Genomic DNA, 22,730 nt, shown 5'->3' with positions numbered 1-22,730 from the left:
AGCCTTTTTGGTCAGATATAAATTAAATTTTAGCCTGTATTTTATTCTCAACACATAGCTCAGATGCCTACAGATAGCTCACTCGCTCGAGTCACTCCTAACGTGAACCTCTTCTCCTCTTCAAATGTGCTCTATGAAAGTTTAACTCTTTTAATGCATAAAAATACCATAATATGTTTGCAGATATTTAAGAAACATGCTAAGTGAACATTCTTGTTTATCTGTAAAACGATGTTAAAGTCAGATATTCTGCTTTGAAATGGTGCCGAAACGTCTTTCTTTGTTTTGGTCAATTAACCCGCCGTATGCCAGTTTAGCCAAATATATTGCAAGGGTTGCCTTGGTGGAAAACATTGTATTTTAATAATTCAGTCAGGAAGGCTCTCAAACTACATGTATGTGTCTGTGACCGAAATGCGATCTCCGGTGAATGGTAACAGACTTTGAAATGAGACGCAGATTCAGAGTTCCACATGAGGTGGTTATTAATTAGCAAATAATATAAATATTACAAATGTAAACATTAGGTAAGCAGATTACATTGTAATTGCGTGTTCTAACAATATGCTACGCGACGACATTTGCAGTGATAAGCAATTTGGCTGTTTGCACCAGACGAAACACAACAGAAATTTAAATACAGCCGTTTAGAAGCAGAGAATAGTGCACTTACTGCTTTCCAACAAAATTGTTAGGTTTATAATCTAATTAATATATATTAAACCTCTTTAATATGAATACATTTACACACTGAATCATTGATATGTGTAGGTTTACACTGAGTCACAGTTCTCAGGTTCAATTTTAAACGGTTTGATCTGAGCTGAACTCGTCACCTTAGAATTATAACGTTCTTTGTAAGGTTTGCATGTTCTCCTTGTGTTTGCGTGGGTTTCCTCTGGGTGCTCTGGTTTCCCCCACAAGTCCAAAGACATGCGGTACAGGTAAATTGGATAAGTTAAAATTGGCCATAGTGTATGTGTGTGATTGAGTGTGTATGGGTGTTTCCCAGTGTTGGGTAGCAGCTGGAAGGGCATCCGCTGTGTAAAACATATGCTGGATAAGTTGGCGGTTCATTCCGCTGTGGCGACCCCAGATTAATAAAGGGACTAAGTCGAAAAGAAAATGAATGAATGAATGAATCTCAGTGTCAAGAAATGCTTCTAAATCATCACATTTACATACATTTCAATTTAGTGTGGTGTGACATTATTTAATTGACTCTGATTTTGTGTGATTTTGTTCTTCTGGTGTTTCCTGCTGTCAGTGGAGCAGTCCGGCAAAATGACAAAGAAAACGGATCCTGATTGGTCCTCGTGCGTGCATTAAAAATGCTGATTGACTCACAGACAGAACCTTATAGAGCCAAGCTAGAGTTCAACTTTGTAGATACACCTTTTTTGTTTTTTAAATAAAAAGCCTTAAAATGTAAACAACTTATAAAAACACATCACATAATGTACATAAGTTGCCATTTAAAAAGAACATGTGAATAACTCAATTTTGACAAAAATTTCAGATAGAACCTTATAATTCTAAGGTGACGATCTGCTGCTGCTTTCAGTAGTATGGCAGTAAATGTCATGTAAAATGTCATTCAAACTCACATTATTCATTATTAACACTGAATAAAGCACGTTAGGTATACCTGAGGAGATCATTGTCAGTTTTATGTTCTTCAGCTGTAATAATTAGAAGCCGTTTCTAAAATATCAATTTTTAGGTAATGGTTAGAAGAAAAACTCCTTTCATTATGGAAATATTCCTTCTATTACATGCCCTTGCTTTTATTTAGAACATGATTTGAATCAGCAGTAAAACTGACTTGATAGACAGACTCGCTCCTGTGTTGGTGGTCAATCTGGCAACCTGACTTTGTGTGTGATTTGAATCAGGGGTACAATACCTAGCTCAACCACTTGGTGTCAAACTTACAAACCCTTACTTTCATACCTTTAATTGAAACGATTGTGATTTGACAAAGAATCTACCAGTTTTTTTTTTTTTTTTTTTTTTTTGATTTTTGACAAATGAAATATGTTTTGCACTTGTGCATTTCGGAGTACATCACACTATGTGTATGTGTGTGCATCTCTGAGAGTATGCAAAGCTCAATAATATTCACAACTATGGTCAAAATCTCTCTGTAGTTATACATATATAAAACCATCTCTGGAGAATATTTGAACTTAGCTAAGCCACATACAAACTACGTAGATATCAGAGAACATATTGAATCAATGCACCCTGTGAATATGCGCAGGTTTTAAAAATCCATCTAAAGAGTTTTTATTATTTACTTTTATATCAGTTAATAATGCAAATGAAAAATACTTCCTTGGCAACTAGCTAAAATAAGTGCCTTCCAGACAAACCCAGAGTTCAGTGTTATGAAATCTTTTATCACATGGTGGTGGCACCTTTCTAAATGACATTAATTTATTGACTTTCGTCAACCCGAAGCACTGCGTCAGACAAAAAGCATACACACTGTTTTAAATGTACACAAGCAACGAAATACTCTGCAGCCACTGGATTTGTTTACTTTCAAAAGCATGCAAATCTTCATTGTCTACAAAAGCAGTGTTAGTACTATCATGCTCTACACTTGGAAAATGAAATGAACTGCTAAAGTAGAGGTGAGATCCCATAATATCACCATGCGCCAGCTTCATTGTGAGTCTGCAGTACCTTTATGAAGGCATATCCAGCTCCATTGTCTGTAATTGTGAGCCCAAGTGCCTCCTCCGATTTGTACACGTCCATCTCCTTTTTGATCCCTTTTATGTGAGCGAAGATGAAGTCCTCCAGTCCTATCTGCCCTCCCAGCAGCTTTTCCATATCAATTTTGTGAGTGTTAAGAGTGCAAAACAGGATCTGTCACAATAAAATGGAAACAAAATGCTTTAATAGGAACATGGTCATTTACAGAGCACAAAACTAAACGGATGTACGAATTCTGACTGTGGTAAGAGCACAAAATATTGAGTAAATGTACTAGATTACTGTTCTTAAATGGTTAATTTTGAGTAAGTGAACCATTTAAGAACAGTAATCAGTAATCTATTTTATGTAAAATATCTTCATTAATGAATATTTTAATGTTTTTTTTTTTAATTAACAAGAACCAGCATGTACAGTTTTCTTATACAATACAATACAATACAATCACTTTACATTTCTTAACAAGAATAAAATAAGTGAAAAAAACAAAGGAGAAGAGAGAAAAAAAACAGAGAAGAGGGTACATAATTATCAAATTACATACAATTATGTATCACACATTTTATAATTTTAGTTATTTACAAGAGTTAGTAATGCACTTTTTTTTTTTTTTTTTTACAGGAAATGCATATATACAAACATTTTATGTAAAAATGTTAAAGGAGGAGCATATATTAATTGTTTTAATTGCTTTTCTATTTTGAGACTTGGAAATCACTTTTATATACATTTGAATCTCTTTTTCTAACACCATGAAGAGAGGTTTGCTTTTGGAAAATTTGGATTTATGTATGTGAAATTTACATAATAATAAAATAAAATTTATGATAAAACCTTCATCTTTTAAAAATCTTTGATTTAAGCACATTCAACTACTTCCTCTCCCCCCAGGTAATTCATTATTTAATCATTGTAAATATTTTTCTTTCACTGTATAATATATTTTCACTGGTTTTCATTGGATATATGGGCAATAAATAATTGCAGTGATTATTTGATTCAGTTTATTTCTTTCTCCATCCGCTTGTCACACACATTAAACTAATGTATGTTATTGTCATCTACTCCTAGTTTAATATTAACATCTAAAAGGACGTAACAGCGATCCTTAACATAAAAACCCAAAATCACATGTTTATGAGATAAGGAAAAGGTTTTTAAGATATTATGAGCAATAAAAGCTTCAACATTGATCCAAAATAGTCGAGTATATTGGCAAGACCAAAATAAATGTGAAATAGTTTCATTAAAGCTTTTGCAAAAACAGCATTCTAACTCAATATCAATTTTAAATTTTTGTAGAAATACTTTTGTGGGATAAACTCTATGAAGTAATTTAAATGATATTTCTTTAGCCTTATTTGTGATTAAAAAATTGAGGAAATGACCAAACTTGAGTCCAGTTTATATTATTAAAGATATTGTTCCAGTAAAAAATAACATATTTTCATAACATGAAATCGGAGAGCTCCCTCATCCTCCATAGACAGCATGGTACAAAACCTGACTCCTTCAAATTCCAGAAAAATATAAAACATCCAAAAAACAGACCATACCCAGCAAACAATTTTGGGTTTAATAGACATCTAAACGTAGACAGCTTGGCTGAAACAAGGCTAAACTTGGGCTGTCAGTTGAAATCTAATAGACATCTAAGAGTAGCCCAAAACTAGACTAGTCATCAAATAAACAGATTAGACAGACTTTATATGTGTAGACATTCATTTTTGTTTATTTGATGACCAGTCTAGTTTTGGCCTATTCTTAGACGTCTATTAGATTTTCACTGAGAGCCCAAATTTAGCCTTGTTTTAACCAAGACGATTTTGTTTAGGCGTCTATTAGACATCTATTAAAAACAAAACATATTTTCAGGGTACCTTCAGTGGTTCAAGCTATGGAAATACGTTTGTGCACACATGAACCAATCAGAGGCGAAAGGGCATATGTCACTGCACAATGCCCATGAACATGCACAATATACTGACACCGAGGGGAAGAAGCTGTTGAATAAAGTCATTGTTTTGTTTTATGTGTATTCTTATAGATGGATAATATTCAGATTAAACCACTGAAAGAATATTGTCTGATTTGAGTTTAGCTTTTTGGTATTTTTCGGAATGATTCGAGTACCTTCAGGGCTCAACAATAAGGACTGCCTGATGGCCCGGGGCCAGCGTGTGAGATGCTCGGGACAGTAGACAGGATTGTTACTGGCCCGATTGGGCCACTGATGCCCTGTCACTAAAGTTGAATTTGCCTGTGACTACTTGTCCATGTTTTGTACAGTTTGACGTCAGTTTGGCAGCCAAGCCATCTTTTGTTTTGCAATAAAACGCCTGCACATTTTGCAGCTTTTGTTTGCAAAGCACTTTGAATTTTGCTCATTGTACATTTATTAACATTTTTTAAATATTTAAATTCTAGATTTACAAAAATTTTGACACATTTTTCAGTTTTTTAATTTGTGGCTAAGAAATAGCTATTAACATTTTTTTTGGAAGGGACAGTGAAAACATTGGCAGGGCAAGTAAAAATCTGAACCACTGGTCCGATCTGGCCGATCAGCGTTGAACCCTGTTAGGGATGCTTATTTTGGCTAATTTTGCCAACCAAGCACAGAGACTCCCGCATGCCCGCAAACAAGCGTTTCCCTCCCAGTACTCAAATACGTCACGCACCCTTCTCACCCCTCCCCACCGCATCCCTCTTCGCTTTTCAGAAATGTCGCACACACCTTGTTAAACACCACCAAACCACCACCCCCCCCCCCCCCTGACAGCTGAGCAGGACTCTGCAAAATAAACCCTGAAACTCTGACCAATGTGAGGAGAGTTTACTCACACGTGACTTGTTTTAGCTCTTTTGATCTGTTTAGAAACTTTGCCGTGTGGAAGCGAGCCGCACCAAGAACAAAGAGCAACAATGTAACAATTTTAATATTTTACATGAAATCGGAGAGCTCCCTCATCCTCCATGGACAGCATGGTACAAAACCTGACTCGTTCAAAGTCCAGAAAAATATCAAACATCCTAAAAACAAACCATACCCAGCAAACAATTTTGTGCTTAATAGACGTCTAATCTAAACGTAGACAGCTTGGCCAAAACAAGGCTAAACTTGGGCTGTCAGTGAAAATCTAATTGAGATCTATGAATAGCCCAAAACTAGACTAGTCGTCAAATAGACAGATTAGACAGACTTTATATGTGTAGTCATTCATTTCTGTTTATTTGATGACTAGACTAGTTTTGGCCTATTCTTAGACATCTATTAGATTTTCACTGAGAGCCCAAATTTAGCCATGTTTTAGCCAAGACGATTTTGTTTAGACGTTAATTAGACATCTATTAGACATCTTTTAAAAAGAAAAAATATTTTCAGGGTACCTTCAGTGGTTCAAGCAAAAAAATCACATCTGAACAAGCAATGCAAGTACAAGACTTGAAGCTGTCATTCCCATTTGTACAAAATATTAAATCAATTTCAGTAGTTGAGTATTTTCTCTTTGTCTCATTCCATATCACATCATTTCTGGGATTTTTTACAATTTTTATTTATTTTTATGTTTGGATCAGATTGAAATGTCAGCAGTACTTTTAGAAATATGTTTATTAGGCCAAATTATGAGCTTATATTATCTGCTGAAATGAATGGACAGAGATTGATCGATCGAGACAGAGAGAACGTAAGAACACAAAAAGCACCTGTATTAAAAATAAAATGTGATACTTTTAAATAATAAACCAACAACAGGATCATCATACCCCAAAAACCAATGTACACACAGACCCACACTGTAAAAAAAACAACAACTGGCAGCTGCAGTTGCCAGTAATGTACTGTTATTTTACAGGGCTGTACCGTGACTGCCATTTTATGATTTGTTACAACAGTGGTGCCCAATGGAGGGCCTGCGGGCCAATGTTGGCCCATGTTAACCTTTGGTTTGGCCTAAATTGAAGGAGAATGATAAGGAGTTAGTTGGGCTGAATGCCTTTGACAATTTAATGTAACCTTTTGTTTCTTTGTTTAACTGACGAGCTACAAAAAAGCCACCTGAAATGAAATGTTTCATTTAAATGTGAAAATTAATCAGTCTTTTAAAATGTAAATAGTCACTTGACAGATGAAGGATAATGCACAAGACATCAGCGAGCAAATCAAGGCAAAGGCAGGAGCAGCTCAACTAGTGCATTGAGCTCCATTGTGCTACAAATGGGATAGTTTATGTTTTACAATAAGTTCATTATAAAATGTAAAAAAAAAAAAAAAAAAAAAAAATATATATATATATATATATATATATATATATATATATATATTGTATCATTATTTAATAAATTTTAAAACAATGTTTTCAGGTTGTTTTTTAATAACACACACATAAATTAGCAAATTTAATGTAATACAATTTGGTACATTTAGCTTCAACCCGCAGCCCTCAAGCAAAGTCTGAAACCGACTGCCTCAAATTGTACAGTATTTTACAGTAGAATCAGTTTAACTCAAGTTAATTAGTATAGTATGGAGCTAATAATATGCCAAAACAATCCGAATTTGAATTGTTTTAATTTGAATGATTGACAATTGTAATTTAATAAATCTGAACTTTTTTATGCTGTTAATAACTGTTTGAATTCGAATTTCATAATTTGGATATTGAACATCTGAAATGTAAGACTAAGGCGAAAAGAAGGGACTAAGCCGAAAAGAAAATGAATGAAAATTAAAAAAAAATTTATTCAAAACAATTTTAAACGGCATATAAAAACAATTCAAATGAACACAATTCGAATTCAGATTGTTTTGGCATATTATTAGCTCCATACTTCTCACAATAATTATCGTTTCAAAACGAAAGTTTTACAAAAGTTGCACATAATATATAACAATCAATATCAGAAATGTTAAGATTATTAGCTACCATGACTTTAATCATCTAATAACTAATACCTTTAAATAGTTAACGCTACTTTATATTGACATAGTTAACCTGCAGTTACACAAAATACAGGTGATGTCCATGTGTACATGTTCAATGCAGGGTATTAGATGTATGTCTCAGGCCTTTTTTTTACAGTGCGTGGTGTCAGTCACTTAAAAATCTGCCTTCATGTTTTTCCGTCAAACTTCCTGCTATAAATGAGGAAACATGAGACCTGGCAAAATAAGAAAGCAGATTTTATATACAGGCTGAACCCCCGAAAATCATAAAACGAAAGAATGTCATGCTCTCAAACACATATTTTCTAGGTAAGGACTTTGGACGCAATTGGACGAGATCGGTCCATATCAGCGGTTTATAACGACCTTTGATGGGGCAGACACTCCAACAAAGACAAATTGTTTTCTTCCCCTTCTGTGCGCTGCGGGCACTTTGGACACACATCAGCTGACACGCATACAAGACCGTTGCCCTGGTTACCGCAGCCTATCAAAAGGCCCGGGATTAAGGGGGAGCTTTCGTAGGGACAGAAGGGGGGAGGAGAGGGTTACTGCCTACTACAGACGGCCAGCTTTGCTTTGCCCCTGACAGGCTGGGAGGCGGATCCTTGCCATATTAGTAGGTGGATTCGCAGACACCTACACTGTGTTACCAAGGCTGCGACTGACATCATGCTTCCTCTTACACCTCGCACGTTTTCTGAGACATGGCACATCCTCAGCGGCTAACTCTCTGACGTACCCGCCCACATTGTGTGAGAAAGCCTCCCTCAACTGGCAACCATTTCACCTTTAATATGAGGCACACCCACTGAAAGGATTGCAACAGGCCGACCTTTTCAGAGTAGCATTCCAGAGACAAACAGTAAACCGACTTGGCTTTTCAAAACAACGTTGTTAGCCAATACAGGATTGTAGCCACTTATTACAACACTTCTGAGGAAATAAAGTGGGATTGTGGGACAAATAACCATTTTTTTGGTTGAACACTGTAATAAATGCTGGGTTCCACGCTGTTGAATTGTGTTGGGACAAGATGAAGATGAAGCAATTTATTATGTATTTCTATATACTGTGGGCTGAATGGATGTAGTAAAGTACGCATTTCATTCAGAAAGATCAGGAAAATAACAACCTAACAGACTCCTCCTGGGGTCCGTTCTTCGTACGTGGATTACTCAGTTAGCTGGATTTGGATATTGACGATTTGACACGATCCAGGATCGTTTCGTTCTCCAAAGCTGATCCGAGAGTTGTTGTCATAGCAACAGTTCTGCTAGCTTAAACCTGATCGGGAGCAGGTTCAATTCATATAAACAGGATTAGATCGGGTCAGTTCAAGCAAAGATAATACAGAAAGTATGTTCCGAATTCTGATATTTTCTTACAGTAGTAGTTATAAACACTTGGGAAAAAGAGTAAATATTTTTAAACTATATATATATATATATATATATATATATATATATATATATATATATATATATATATATATATATATATATATATATATATATATATATATATATATATATATATATATATATATATAAAGTTATAGTCATTAATAAAATAAATAAAGTTATACATATTAATAAAACCTATGCAATCTGCACTCTCGAAATGAAAGTACAAAGATTGCCACCTGGTGGTGCAAAGAGAAAACTTATTGATATGAACTTTTTAGATCACTTTAGTACAAATTGTGTATAATAGAAATGCACAATATGTGACTCTTTTAAAGCAATAATACATTTATGCAGTCATAAACATCTTTTGATAGTTAATATGCCGGTGATTTGATGCTTCACAAAAGTTGCAGATGCCTTTACCACTATCAAAATGCTTTTGTAAACAACCAGTTAATTTGATGTAATTTTGCTCGCATGGATAATTGAATATTAATCAGATGATGTCATTACGCTGCTGTGCCGTCAGCCAATCGTTGCATTGCTGATCATGATTTCGAGGATCGATAGATCTGTCCTTCACAACACACGCAGCGATCTCAGATCAGTTTATCCAGACATTCTAATCTGATTCGGGAACTTGTTTGAAGAACCAAATTAGCGAGAGATCAGTTATCAAGATGAAAAGATCCAGGATTTGTCAAATCATCTTAGATCATTTAAGCGAGGTACGAAGAACGGACCCCTGCTCACAATTTCTGTTTGTTGTCAAAACAGACAGTTGGAGGTGTGTGGTTAAATATGTTAGCCGAACTCAATTCCTAAGATATATTATTATATATTTCTGGATCTTGCTTATATACACTATGAACAGCAGCTACGCTAATTCTCTCTTTTTTTTTCTCCATTTCCACCTGGGGAAACTCATCCCGAGGTCCTCAGATTATGCGGAGTCACTGATTGGATCCAAGACCAGCGACGAGATGATCCCAAGGTTTCCATATCTGGGACCAGGCCGTATCCTGAGCTTCTGCTGCGCTGATGGTCATGGGGGAGTGGAAAGTATGAGACTGATTCGAGTGACACTCCAGGAACAGACGAGTCTTCGCTGAGGCCAGCTTCCAGCCTCCACCGCTGCAGCTCTGCACAAGACTTTTGGCCAACGGAGAAATTAAAATGGTCGTGCCCAACTGAGTCTTGTTTCTCTCAAGGTTTTTTTTCTTCACTCTCCTATCAGTGAAGTTTTTTTTCCTCTCCGCTGTCTCCTCTCGCTCGCATGGTTCATGATCGGTAGAGCTGTGCATCGATGAATTTGCTCTTCAGTGTTTGGACTCTCAGTAATGACTTTAAACCACACTGAACTGAGCTAAACTGAACTGAACTTAAACACTATAAACTGAACCCTTTTAACGAGATCCAGTTACTATGACCATTTATGTGAAGCTGCTTTGACACAATCTACATTGTAAAAGCGCTATACAAATAAAGCTGAATTGAATTGAATATACATAATCTGACAATTTAACTTAAAAAATGTAAAATAAAAAGAGCAGGAAGTGCATTTTCAGATTTCAATGAAAGATTAAAAAGGTAAACTATTTATTTTTTCCGTAATGACATGCAGAGATGAATTGTTCACCAGAAAACTAGAAATGTGAGTTAACAAAATCAATTATACGGTTAGTTTTTATTTCTTGGGGACTTTAACTAATGAAACGTATTGTAAAATGTGACTGGTGCATAATGTACATTTTAAACAAACCTAAAAAACAAAGATTTCAAGTTATGTTTACCATATGTTGTTTTACACAAAAGTATAACATGGAAATGACTCTTCTAGGTTTTGACAACATCGCTTCACTACTCTATTATGATCAATTAATGAATTAATAAATGAAAGAACATTGCCTAAAAATTAAGCAGCATTTTTACTGGACCAAAATAAAAAGGGTTACAGATAGCAAATTGAGGTGCAGTTTAACAGCAAAAATTGCTGAAGCAGCAAAGTTTAACAACACACAAACATGATGAAGAATCATCAAATCATTCATTACAATGACTGATTAACCAGCTAGCTTAAACATTACTGTGTAAATCCATTCACAACAGCAAAATAAGACTCATCAACATTTTCCACAGGTATCCATTAACATTAGAGGGATAAATGAAGAATTTACAATCTTCCAAAACATGGTATCATATCAACAAATAAAGAGGATTATACTAGTAAAATCCCTAAATATGTGTCAACTTTGCTTTTAACACGCTTTCACAAATATTAGCAAACCAAACATGACAACCGTTACAAGAATTTAATATTATCACCCAAAAATGTTCTATTTTTATCTTTTTTTTTTTTACTTAATTAATTTTTTTATTGGACTCCATTTACTAACCTTGTTTTGAAACATTTTTTTTTTTTAATTGTCATTCAGGTTTGGAAAAAAATATTAAAAACTATGCCTTTGTTGTGCCCCCTGGGTTCCCTCAGGGATATTGTCAACAAAATGCACTCTGTTATCAGCTCTCAGCTTCCATTAATTATCAGCGGTGGTAGTCATTAACAATATTAAAATTTGGGTTTAATTCAGAAAGCATTACGGCTTGCATAAAGCATCTATCCATATACCTATTTTGAACAATAAAATTATCTTCTTTTAATCACACTTTTCGCATCTGGGCAGCTAATAGACTCGTTAAGGTAAAGTATTTATATGAAGACGGGGTATTCGCATCTTTTTTATTTCTATCCACTAAATACCATCTCGCCAACAGTCAATTGTTTCGTTTCCTTTAGGTCAGACACTTTTGTTAAGAAATTGTTTCCCCACATTCCTAACCGTCTCCTGAACACCTTCTTGACTATTCTTTTTGTTTATATACGAGCATGAAACATTTAATATCAGCAATTTATAATTTAATAAACACACTAAATGAAAATCCTATGGTTTCTTTCAAAGAATCTTAGGAAATGACCTTAGTGTTGATATTGCAGAAAGAACAATGGGAAGATATTTTAAAGATGGTCCACTCCTCCTCTATATGCGCCAGACACCTCCTAATGCAATGTAAGGTGCTCCATAGAGCTCATTTAACCGATGCCAAATTAGCTACATTTTGTCCTGATAGAAGTGATGCCCGTCATTGCTGTAAGCTGTCTCCTGCTAACCATCTACTTATGTTCTAAGAGTTGCCCTCAATTGAAATATTTCTGGTTCAATGTTTTTGACACACTTAATAAATCTATTAACATCTAGACCCAGCCGTTTTTGGGATTTCAGAGAGAGCTGACTTGACTGTTGCATCTCGCCAGGTTATTGCTTTTTCTACTGTTTTAGCTAGACGAGGCATTCTTATTAAATGGAAACAGGTAATTCCTCCATCACATGGCATGTGGATCCGAGAAATCTTTAGTTACATAAAACTTGAGAAATAAGGATGTTTACTTGCAGGATCTCTCAAATCTTTTCACAAGACCTGGAACCCTGTTTTAGACTATATCAAAGGCTTACCCTGTTCAGATGATATCAGTTCTAATACACAGTAATTAATTGGAAAGAGGAAATATTGACTCCTTATTGTGAACTTTTCGATTATATATATATATATATATATATATATATATATATATATATATATATATATATATATATATATATACATACATATATATATATATATATATATATATATATATATATATATACATATATATATATATACATATATATATATATATATATATATATATATATATATATATATATATATATACATATATATATATACATATATATATATATATACATATATATATATATATATATATACATACATATATATATATATATATATATATATATATATATATATATATATATACATACATATATATATATATATATATATATATACATACATATATATATATATATATATATATATATATATATACATACATATATATATATATATATATACATATATATATATATATATATATATATATATATATATATATATATATACATACATACATATATATATATATACATACATATATATATATATATATATATATATATATATATATATATATATATATATATATATATATATTACTCTTTTATTGTAAACTTGCTCATTTTTTATCATTTGTTTTATTTATTTATTTTTTTATTTATTATTGAAAGAATATTTTTCTCTCAGTGGACGTGTTTGTTTATAATTCCTACATTTTATTTATTTTATTTTGAGGGAATAGTGGGAAGTGAAGAAAACTAAGACAGTCTGTAATTTTTCCTATGTTGTATTGTATTCTATGATGAATGGTCTTGCTAAACACCAATCAAGAAAATAATAATAAAAAAACTATGCCTTTGTGGTTCAAGAATGCCACATTTCTGCAATATATCCTCTGCTTTTTTCCTCTAGACTTACAATCAAAATAATGAACCCATCTAACAGCCATATGACTAAACCTGTTTATTCAAAATAGAGTGACGTCTAAAGTTTCAACATAGCCATCAGAACAAGTTACAGTAGAGGCGCGACACAAATTGTGTTGTGCTTACACTCCTTTCAGCTAACAGCAAGTTCATACTTGACGGGCACATTACAACATAAATAATAAAGTATATTCCTTATAACAACCTGGAATACTGCAGCGTCAGTCTGTTCTCAGTATGAATGACAAGTATTGCAACATAATATGACGAGCAGATAAATGACAAAACTGAAAGCGCACAGGATTAAGCATCTAAGAAAATGTAAAGATCTCGGGCTTTTAATATACTAAAATATCCATTTAGTTTTCTGATAATTAAAAAGTGTAAAACAAGTAAAAAATCACATTCCGAATCGTAAAATATTTAGGATTAAAAATGATGTACATATTTCTGCTCGAATAGCTGCTTGTTGATCACAGAATAGCAGAACTTGTTACTGTATAATCTTATCTGACTGGAGGCAACTGCCACAATTTCAGTGTACATGAAAGCATTTGCTGACGACACACTGAGATATTTGTTTACCTGTCACATCAGATAAGGCTGATAGCAATCAACATTGCTGCTGTCTATTCAGCTTTTTAAATCTGAAAATAGGCATGTGGAAGTCTACCTTTTGGTAAAATACTTCTAAAATCATGCCAACAAAATGGTAATCATCATTGCTTTCTTTTAGTTTTAGTAAAAGCATGGGGCAGCTAACTCCTTTAGCATTAGCAAAACTTTCCATTCATATAAACGAAGACCCCCTGAGCTCATATTTAGTTTAGATTAGTTAAATTAGGTCTACAAACACAAACAGTCTATCAAACCTTCTACATTTCTGATCCTGCAAAACATAGAAAGCTGTTTAGCAGAGAACACAACACAGCCATCTGCACCTGCATGCAAATGCTAAACAAATGACATGTTAGCTCTATGAAAGAGCACTTCATTGAAGTCACGTACTCCAACATGTGCAGCAGCATTAAATGCATAATCAAGCAATATTACAGGTGAAGCTTTACTATATATAGTTTTTTTTTTCCGGGTCTGGCGGGAACAATTTTTGCTTAGCTTATAGCATAGATCATTAAATCGGATTAGACCATTAGCATCAAACTTAAATTAAGTAAAAAAGAGGTTTTGATAATTTAACAAATTTAAAGCTTTAGTCGTCTGTAGTTACATTGTTTACTAAGACCAAAGGAAAATGAAAAGTTGCAATTTTTCAGGCCGATATGGCTAAAAACTTGGACTGTGCGATAGAGCCCTGCATGGGCCTTAAATTTAAGCCCTACCCTGGCCCCAGCCCAAGACGCACAGGCTGTAGCCCGGCCCATCAAAATCTTTGGTCCAAGTCCGAACCGAAGCCCGCTTTTTTCCCCGCCAAATAGGGTTGTAACGGTATGAATTTTTTACGGTATGATAATCGTCTAAAAAAAATACCACGGTTTGACGGTTTCGCGGTATACGGTATGTTACAAATGTTACAAAATAATAGAACAGTGAAGCAAATTTGACTTTTTCCAAATAATATATTTTTAGTTACTATAAACAACACCACTTACAATGAACAAATAAAAAAATAAGAAAATAATAAATAATGTGTCAAAGTCCAAATAAAGTCCAAATAAACATGGTGCAAATCCTCAGTAAAAAAATAGATATAAATATTTACTATACTATAAATAGTTACATAACAAAACTAGATTCAATATGGAACATCCTTAGGTTTTATGTGCCAGCATGGATATGGTTGTCTGTGGATATGGATTTGGATATGGTTGTCTGCAATGCAGACAAACAGCTGCACCTTCATTTGCGTCTTTTGAAAACAGCAAGAGCAGCAGTTCGTCTTTGCTGTGTCACTGTTTTGTCATGTTTCTGTGCTGCTGTGCATGCAAAAGTACTTAGTATGAGAATTGTTTCATGCAAAACTTTTTTTTTTTTTGCGTTTTATTTAGCTGCGCATAAATGTATGCCTATCTCTCATTCCGTGTTGTTCAAAAAGCTCAGTGTTTGGTCCACAAACAAAAGCGAAACCTATGCTTATTGGTTGTGATATAGCGAGTTTGAACCAATCTGGGCATGGAGGAGGGACAATGCATCAATGTATCATGTCTGGTTTGTCAGGAGACACAGTGACGAGCGTTTCTTTGTCAAATCAGCGTTGTCAAATTTTGATGACGTAAATGCACTGATTCCGGAGCCTCTGAAAGTCCGCGAAAGTCTGTTATGTGATACAGCACTGGAAAGCTGAGATTCTCTTCTTTATGCCAATCTTTGAATTGTATGAATCGGATCAGCGGATCAAAAGTTATTAAACATTTAAGAGCAATACTTATTTTAAGCCGCGGGCAGCTGTCTCGGTCTTTAAGGGTTAAAACCGTTGATATGCAATTGTTCATGGTATGATAATCGTGCACGTTCAAATCGTGGTAGACCGTCATACCGGTATATTGTTACAACCCTACCGCCAAACAGCTTATACTGTTACAGCCATTAAAATATTTGTATTTAATACAAAGTTGATGTTTTTTTCGTTTAATTTTTTATCAGAATAATTTAGAGAAACATTTTTTTTGCTTGTTTTTTTAATTGTAAGATTTAGTTTAAGTGACATCAATATTTAAGCGGTATGTTGTCCACAGTGAGTTTACTCAATTTAACCCAGTGGCACCTGCAGCTGTACAGCTCACGACACGTACACCTACCATTAGAGGGCGCAAATGAATGCAGCTTTAATTTATTTATTTATTACATAATTTAAATTGATTATTAAACAGTATACACTACAATATATATTGACAAAGCAAAAAAGAATGAGAATAAATAAAGGTGTGTTTAATATAGAATAAATAAAGGTGTAAAGTGTGTATGCACGTGCATGGTGGGAAATGCGTAAAGAAATGTATTGGATTTAGTTTTGCTTTTAGTTTTTCCGCACACTAAAACTTACAATTAAGACAGCTATTGTTTAATACAAGGTCTAAAATGAGTAAACGCTCGTTAAAACAGCTAAACTTAATTGAGACATTAGCCAAAAGGCCTAAAATGAGACAAATATTAATCCCCCACACGGGGTGGAGACTGCAGGCTCATCAGGCCCAGCCTATCTCTTTCAACGAACAATTCAGCCTCCTCGCATGGAATCGCTACCATTAAAGATGTTTTAAACAATTTTAATTTTATTTAGGTTAGATTATTATTTTATTTGACAACCCAGTTGGTATTTTGGTGCCGAATCATATAGCGGACTTGTTTTGAAGCACTTCACCTCAAATGTTATTCATTCTTCTATTTTTTCTAGTAGATAACTGACCAACAAAAATAAAAATAAAAACTAAGAGACAAATTATACGAAATTTGTTTTAAAAATATATTTTTTCCAAGACAAATAGAGCTACGAATTATATTTTTGTATGAGACCCTCCATTACTCCACTGTGCGGGTGGATGATTTTCTTGCGGTCAGTGGACAATAAGGATTTAATTATGCTTCACTACCTCAATCCTCTGTCATATATTTGCAAATTTTATTATTATGTGTCATAATTTTAAAGATTACAACTTAAGCGTCTGATTTTTCATCTGATTTGTCTGCTCTTAATTAATGTAGCCTAAGATAGCAAGCATCAGTGTTTCTTGAGACTAAAATAATAAGAATAAGAGATGATGAGGCGGAGCGGTGCTGGATTTGTGCATAATTGGAATAAAATCCTGTCGCCCGTGGATTTACAAGTTGTGCATTACCAGTTGGCTCATCATGTAAAGTTGTCACAATTTAAGAAGTTGACCAGTAGTTTGCCCTTCCTCTAGCGTTTTTCACAGTTTTAAGTTCACCATTGACAATTTTTCTCTTTATGTTCTCTATTGTACGTTGCCAGAAGTCCGATATGCATGCTAGCTATGATGTGAAAATTGGCCTGAAGTTCGGCCCGAAGGGCATAAAATAGTCGGGCCCCATCATGCTCGTGCTCAAATGCAGGGCTCTACTGTGTGATTAAGCAAAACTGAATCGCAATCAAAATTTGAAATGTTGCGATTAGCTAAATCGCAAGAGGCTGCGATATGAAATATCTGTGTACTATATAATTTCCTCCACCCAGAGCAAATGTATGACTGCTATCTAGTGTGACACACTTACTAGCCAACTGAGTGAGCAGACTTTTGTTCTGCCCAATCACAATTGTGCAACCTAACTAAACGAAAAGCCCACAATAAGACAAACAGGAAGGTGTGGACAAGTGGGATGATGTCATCTGCTGCTTCAGAAGCATTGTAAGGCGAACTCATATCAAAGAAAAACAGCATGTCGGTATCATAAGAATATTTTGGATTCAAAGCCACAGACAATGAACAAAAACAAGACATTTGTAAGAGCTATTGCAGAATTGTTGCCACAGCATGAGGAAATACAATAAAAGTTTCAATAAAAGTTGGAGTTAGTTAAAATCTTTGCAGATTCTTTTTTTAACTAACACTCACTGCATTTTAGCAGTAATAAGCTACGATACAGAACATTGAGCTGAAGGTTGACTACAAAATTAAATCACAAATCAAATGGAAATCGCAATATGTCAAAAATAAATAAAACACAGATATTTCCCCCAAATCAAACAGCCCTAAACTGCTCTCATTCTGGTCTAATAATCAAGGGGCTTTGCTGCCATACCATGGCTGCAGCAGGTGCAATATATGATGCAGCACCTAAAAATAGTCCCACTTACGCAACTAGATAACAGAGCTGCGTAATATCCTTGCCATTGTCATTTTTTGAGTGAGATGCTAATGGTCTAATCTGATTTAATTATCTATGCTAAGCTAAGCTAAAAGTGGCTCTGGCCAGAAACAGAAAACAGTTAAATGAATTTAAAATAAGTTGAATCATTTTAAACTCTAGAATATTTATAAAATGAGACTATTTCCAAAAAAAAAAAAAGTGATGTGTTCCTTTAAACCATCTTTGTGGGATAACAATGATGGTATAAGCCTGGCTTTGGTCTGCTAGTTACGACAAAGGGAGTCTTATTATCACATTCATTTTGCATCGCATGGTAATGAATGTTGTTCACAAACAAAGAGCCTTCTAACCTAACTGCCACTGCCATTTTAACCGGATACACTTCATTTTCAACGTGGTGAAGGGCTGAATGTGGTACAGTATATGCTCTATGATATATGCCAAACAACCCATTACAACATGAAGGCTTTCAAAAGGTTAATCATATCCTTAACCCTGCTAAATAGCCATTTCATTGGTTATAAAAAAAAAAATACTCAAATATAGTTGATGCATCTCGCAACAGACAACAAATGGAACACTCAATGCACTCGACCGTGTTCCCTCCTTCCATGTGGAGGCCACAACATATTATCATTAGGGTTGTGCCCACTGTAACAGGACATGAGGGACTTCCTATGGGGACCTGCAATGCTTCTATATTATCATCAGTGCACCCTCTATTTGAACAAGTAAATGATTAATGGTAGCTGCAAATGCTAATTTCTTGGATTTTAGTGGTTCTCAACCATGGACACACAAAACAAGTCATATGGGTGGCAGTTTTTTAATCTTGAGATTCATCTATATCACATGAAAGATCAATAAATAATCTTTCCATTGATGTATTTTAAGAATAGAATTAGATATTAAGCTGAGATATGACTATTTAAAAATTTAGAATTTGAGAGTGCAAAAAATCAAATATTAAGAAAAAACTCTCCTTTAAATGCTGTTTCAAGAGTTCACACTTAGCTGACAATCAATAAGCATATTTAGCATGCTTTCCCGGGAGAGAGCCCTGAGCTTGTAATATCCTCGAGCCCGGGGCTCCCTCCCATTAGAAGGGCGAGAGGGGAGTTCGAGGTCAGATAGGTCTCGAGAACTCCCCTGCTTGTCACTGTGAGAAGTGTAAACTAATTCACTTAGGGCTTCAACATGATGATAACTGGAGTGAAAAACTCAGGTTATTTATAATGTTTCCATAATCATCTAATAGGGCTGATAAGGAGCCAGCCGTGTTGATCATAAGCACGTGATCCTCTCGAAATTAGTTTATGAATAAACCGCACAAAAATTAAAATCTTTGAAATGCATATTAATAATCAAAAATTAAGCAGACATTTTTATAATAGGACATTTACAAATTATCTTCAAGAAACATCTTTACTTAATAATATAATGAATTTGGAATAAACTAAATGTTGATCATTTGAAATAAATTGCAAATATTGTCAATGTTTTGACAATGTCTATGTTTGGTTATTCCCAGGAAAATCCCCATGCAACATAGTCCAGAGTCACAATTTGCATATCTCCACTGTCTTGAGTCCATGTCCACATGTATACCTGTATCTTTATGAATAGATATTTTCCTCCTTCCTTTTACAAAATTTAGGTCCACATGAAAACGCAAAAACATGTTATGATGCACTATCATGAGCATGCCAAACCAACAAGTGATGATATAATTCTACGCATCAAGTATGCTGGCCGACCAGAAGCCTGAAAAAGGAGTATTGCATAATCTGATGTCAAACAAAAGAGCATAAACCATGACATCATTAAGCAAAATATACACTTTCACCATGATGACACTGTACGATGTCATTTGTTAGTTTACTTTGAAAAAAAAAAGTTGTTGCTTTACAGGAAATTAGGCAAGGCAGGTTACATTGAAAAAAGAAGCTCCACACAATCAATTTGTGTTGTTGGGACAACATGAAGAAATTAAGTGAACTTCTTAGATTTTACTAATTTATGTGGATTTAACATGGAACAATTTTTAACATGGAACAAGTTATGCCCCCCGTAAAAATCAAGAATTGTGTTGTTTCAGCTCATTTTAAAAAAGTAGTTCAAACAAATAGCAAATTTCATTGACTGTAAAAAATACAGGGTTCCACACAGTACCTTGATGTTCTCCCAACACAAATAGATTAGGTTAACCTAATTGTTTTACAAATTTAAATAAATTAAGTTAACTCAATCGATTTGTGTTGGGACAACATGAAGGTGTTAGGTGGAACCCTATACCTTCCACATGACACCTTCATGCTGTCCCAACACAAATCGATTCAGTTAACTTAATTGTTTTTACAAATTGGAAGTGGATGAGTTGTCCCAATGAAACTCAAGAACTGTGTTGACTGAGCTCATTTTAAAAAGTACTTTGAACAAGCAGCAAAAATAATTTTTTGAGTGTATTTTGAGTGTTTATAGTAGTGTTTCTTATAAACAATGTATCTGTGCTCATCTTCCAAAGATATGGTTCCCAATGGACGATATCAAGAAACGCTCTACAATTTTATTTCTCATATTAGAAACTATTTCAATCACATGTCCATCATGATTTTAGAATAAAAAGACAAACTTTAACTTACCCCCCCCCCCCCCCCAAAAAAAAATAAATAAATAGTTGGGTTACTTAGTTACTTTTTATGGTAAGTAATGAGTAACATTACTTTTAAGTAACATTTGTGTTCCTTTTTATTACGTCCCTGATGCTTGATTTTTCCAGAACTAGTTTTTTTATATAAAAGTTCTGCAGTTAACAGCGTACGGTATAATTTACATCTTAATTTACCTTTAAAAAAAAACATAAAAAAATAGTATTTTAGTATGTTATGTGAGAACTTTCTTACCCCTGAGCTATACATGCCGTATGTACAGATTATTGAAGATTTAAAGCAATGTGTTTTCTACTTTTGTACTAATTGTAGAATCACTGTCCATTGAAACAAGTAAAATTATTGAGACAATCCCCTTTTCCTTTTCATCGATGTGTTCAAAATAATGAACACATTCTCTCATTGACTGCGTGACTCATTATGACTACTTTCATTTTAATTTAAATTAAATTTAAATTAAACTAAAAAGTAACTTGTTACGTTTTCAAAAAAATAACTAACAAATATTATTACTTATTTCTCAAAAGTAATGCGTTACTTAGTACTTATTAAAAGTAATATTATTAATTAAATTGCGTTACTTGTAATGCGTTACCCCAACACTGTTTAACTTCCATTTACTTTAAAAGCGACAAATTGATCGACTTTACTTTAAAAAGTGAGTAAACCTAAGAACTGTTAAGTTGACAACTTATTTTTATAATTATTTACATACACTGTAAAAAAAAAAGTTTGGTTCCACACCATTGATTTGTGTTGGGACAACATGAAGGAATTAAGTTAACTTATTATTGTTTTACAAACGTAATAGGATTTAACATAAAACAATTATGTTGTGGAAAAAAACTCAAGAGTTGTGTTATTTTAGCTCATATTAAACAAGCAGTTTGAACAAACTGAGTATAGTTTAACTCACTATTTGTAAAGTAAAGTCAACTACCTGATTTTTACAGTGAATGCTAACAACAAGTTTCTGAAAAAGTTTTCAAAAAGGCCCAGTTTCAGTGACCGGATGCTACATTTGCATATGGATAAACTGCACAGAAAAAAAAAAATGCACTTTTACAAATACCCCTGCTTTTGTGGGCCTGACACACCCATTTCAGGTCTTGTAGCCTCTATTAGAAAGCCGATGACCTGAAGGTGTGCTTGACTGAGACGACATTCAAAATATGTAGTGTTAGGGAGCCTCTAAGATAGGAACGTGGATGAAATCTATTGGATTAAAGTATAAGCAATTCAGAAGGCCAGAGGGTGATTTAATTTCACAATATTATCACAACACTCGCCCTACTGATGTGTCCAAACATTACAATTACTCGTCTGACTGGTATTAGGGAATTTCCCCTTAAAAATGTTCATGAAAGGAACAACTAGCTTTTTCTTGTACTGTTATAGATGAGGAAACGGACTAGACTTTTCACTCACACAAATATTAAGCTTCATTTACTTCAAAAACTGACGTATTTTAACACCCGATGCTACTACCGAAGCCAAGCATACAAGTCTGTCCCTAAATCTAACCATCAGTGTGGTGTAGGCAAATCTACAAAACAAACAAGCCAGCAAACTGAACACATAAAACCATAGTTTTTGTGTGCACTCAAAAGAAAAAATGTTTATTTGCTCAAACTAATTATTTAAAATGAGCTGAAACAACACAAATGTTGATATTTCATTAGGACAACTTTATTTTTCTATGTTCAATCTACTTAAATTTATTAAATCTGTTAACCTAACCGATTTT

General features: G+C 34.0%; 1 protein-coding gene across 1 annotated transcript in view; it reads right to left on the bottom strand.

Moving 5' to 3' along the window:
- gipc2 (GIPC PDZ domain containing family, member 2) overlaps positions 1–22,730 on the bottom strand; it is a 32,193-nt gene that overhangs the window by 8,064 nt on the left and 1,399 nt on the right. The window contains 1 exon segment of the mRNA NM_200930.1: positions 2,692–2,877. Within this exon segment, the coding sequence (NP_957224.1) occupies positions 2,692–2,877 (186 nt within the window).

The sequence above is a fragment of the Danio rerio genome, chromosome 2 (genome assembly GCF_052040795.2).
Source record: "Danio rerio strain M-AB ecotype USA chromosome 2, GRCz13ab, whole genome shotgun sequence".
NCBI classification, from domain to species: domain Eukaryota; kingdom Metazoa; phylum Chordata; class Actinopteri; order Cypriniformes; family Danionidae; genus Danio; species Danio rerio.
This window is presented reverse-complemented; position numbering and strand designations above follow the sequence as displayed.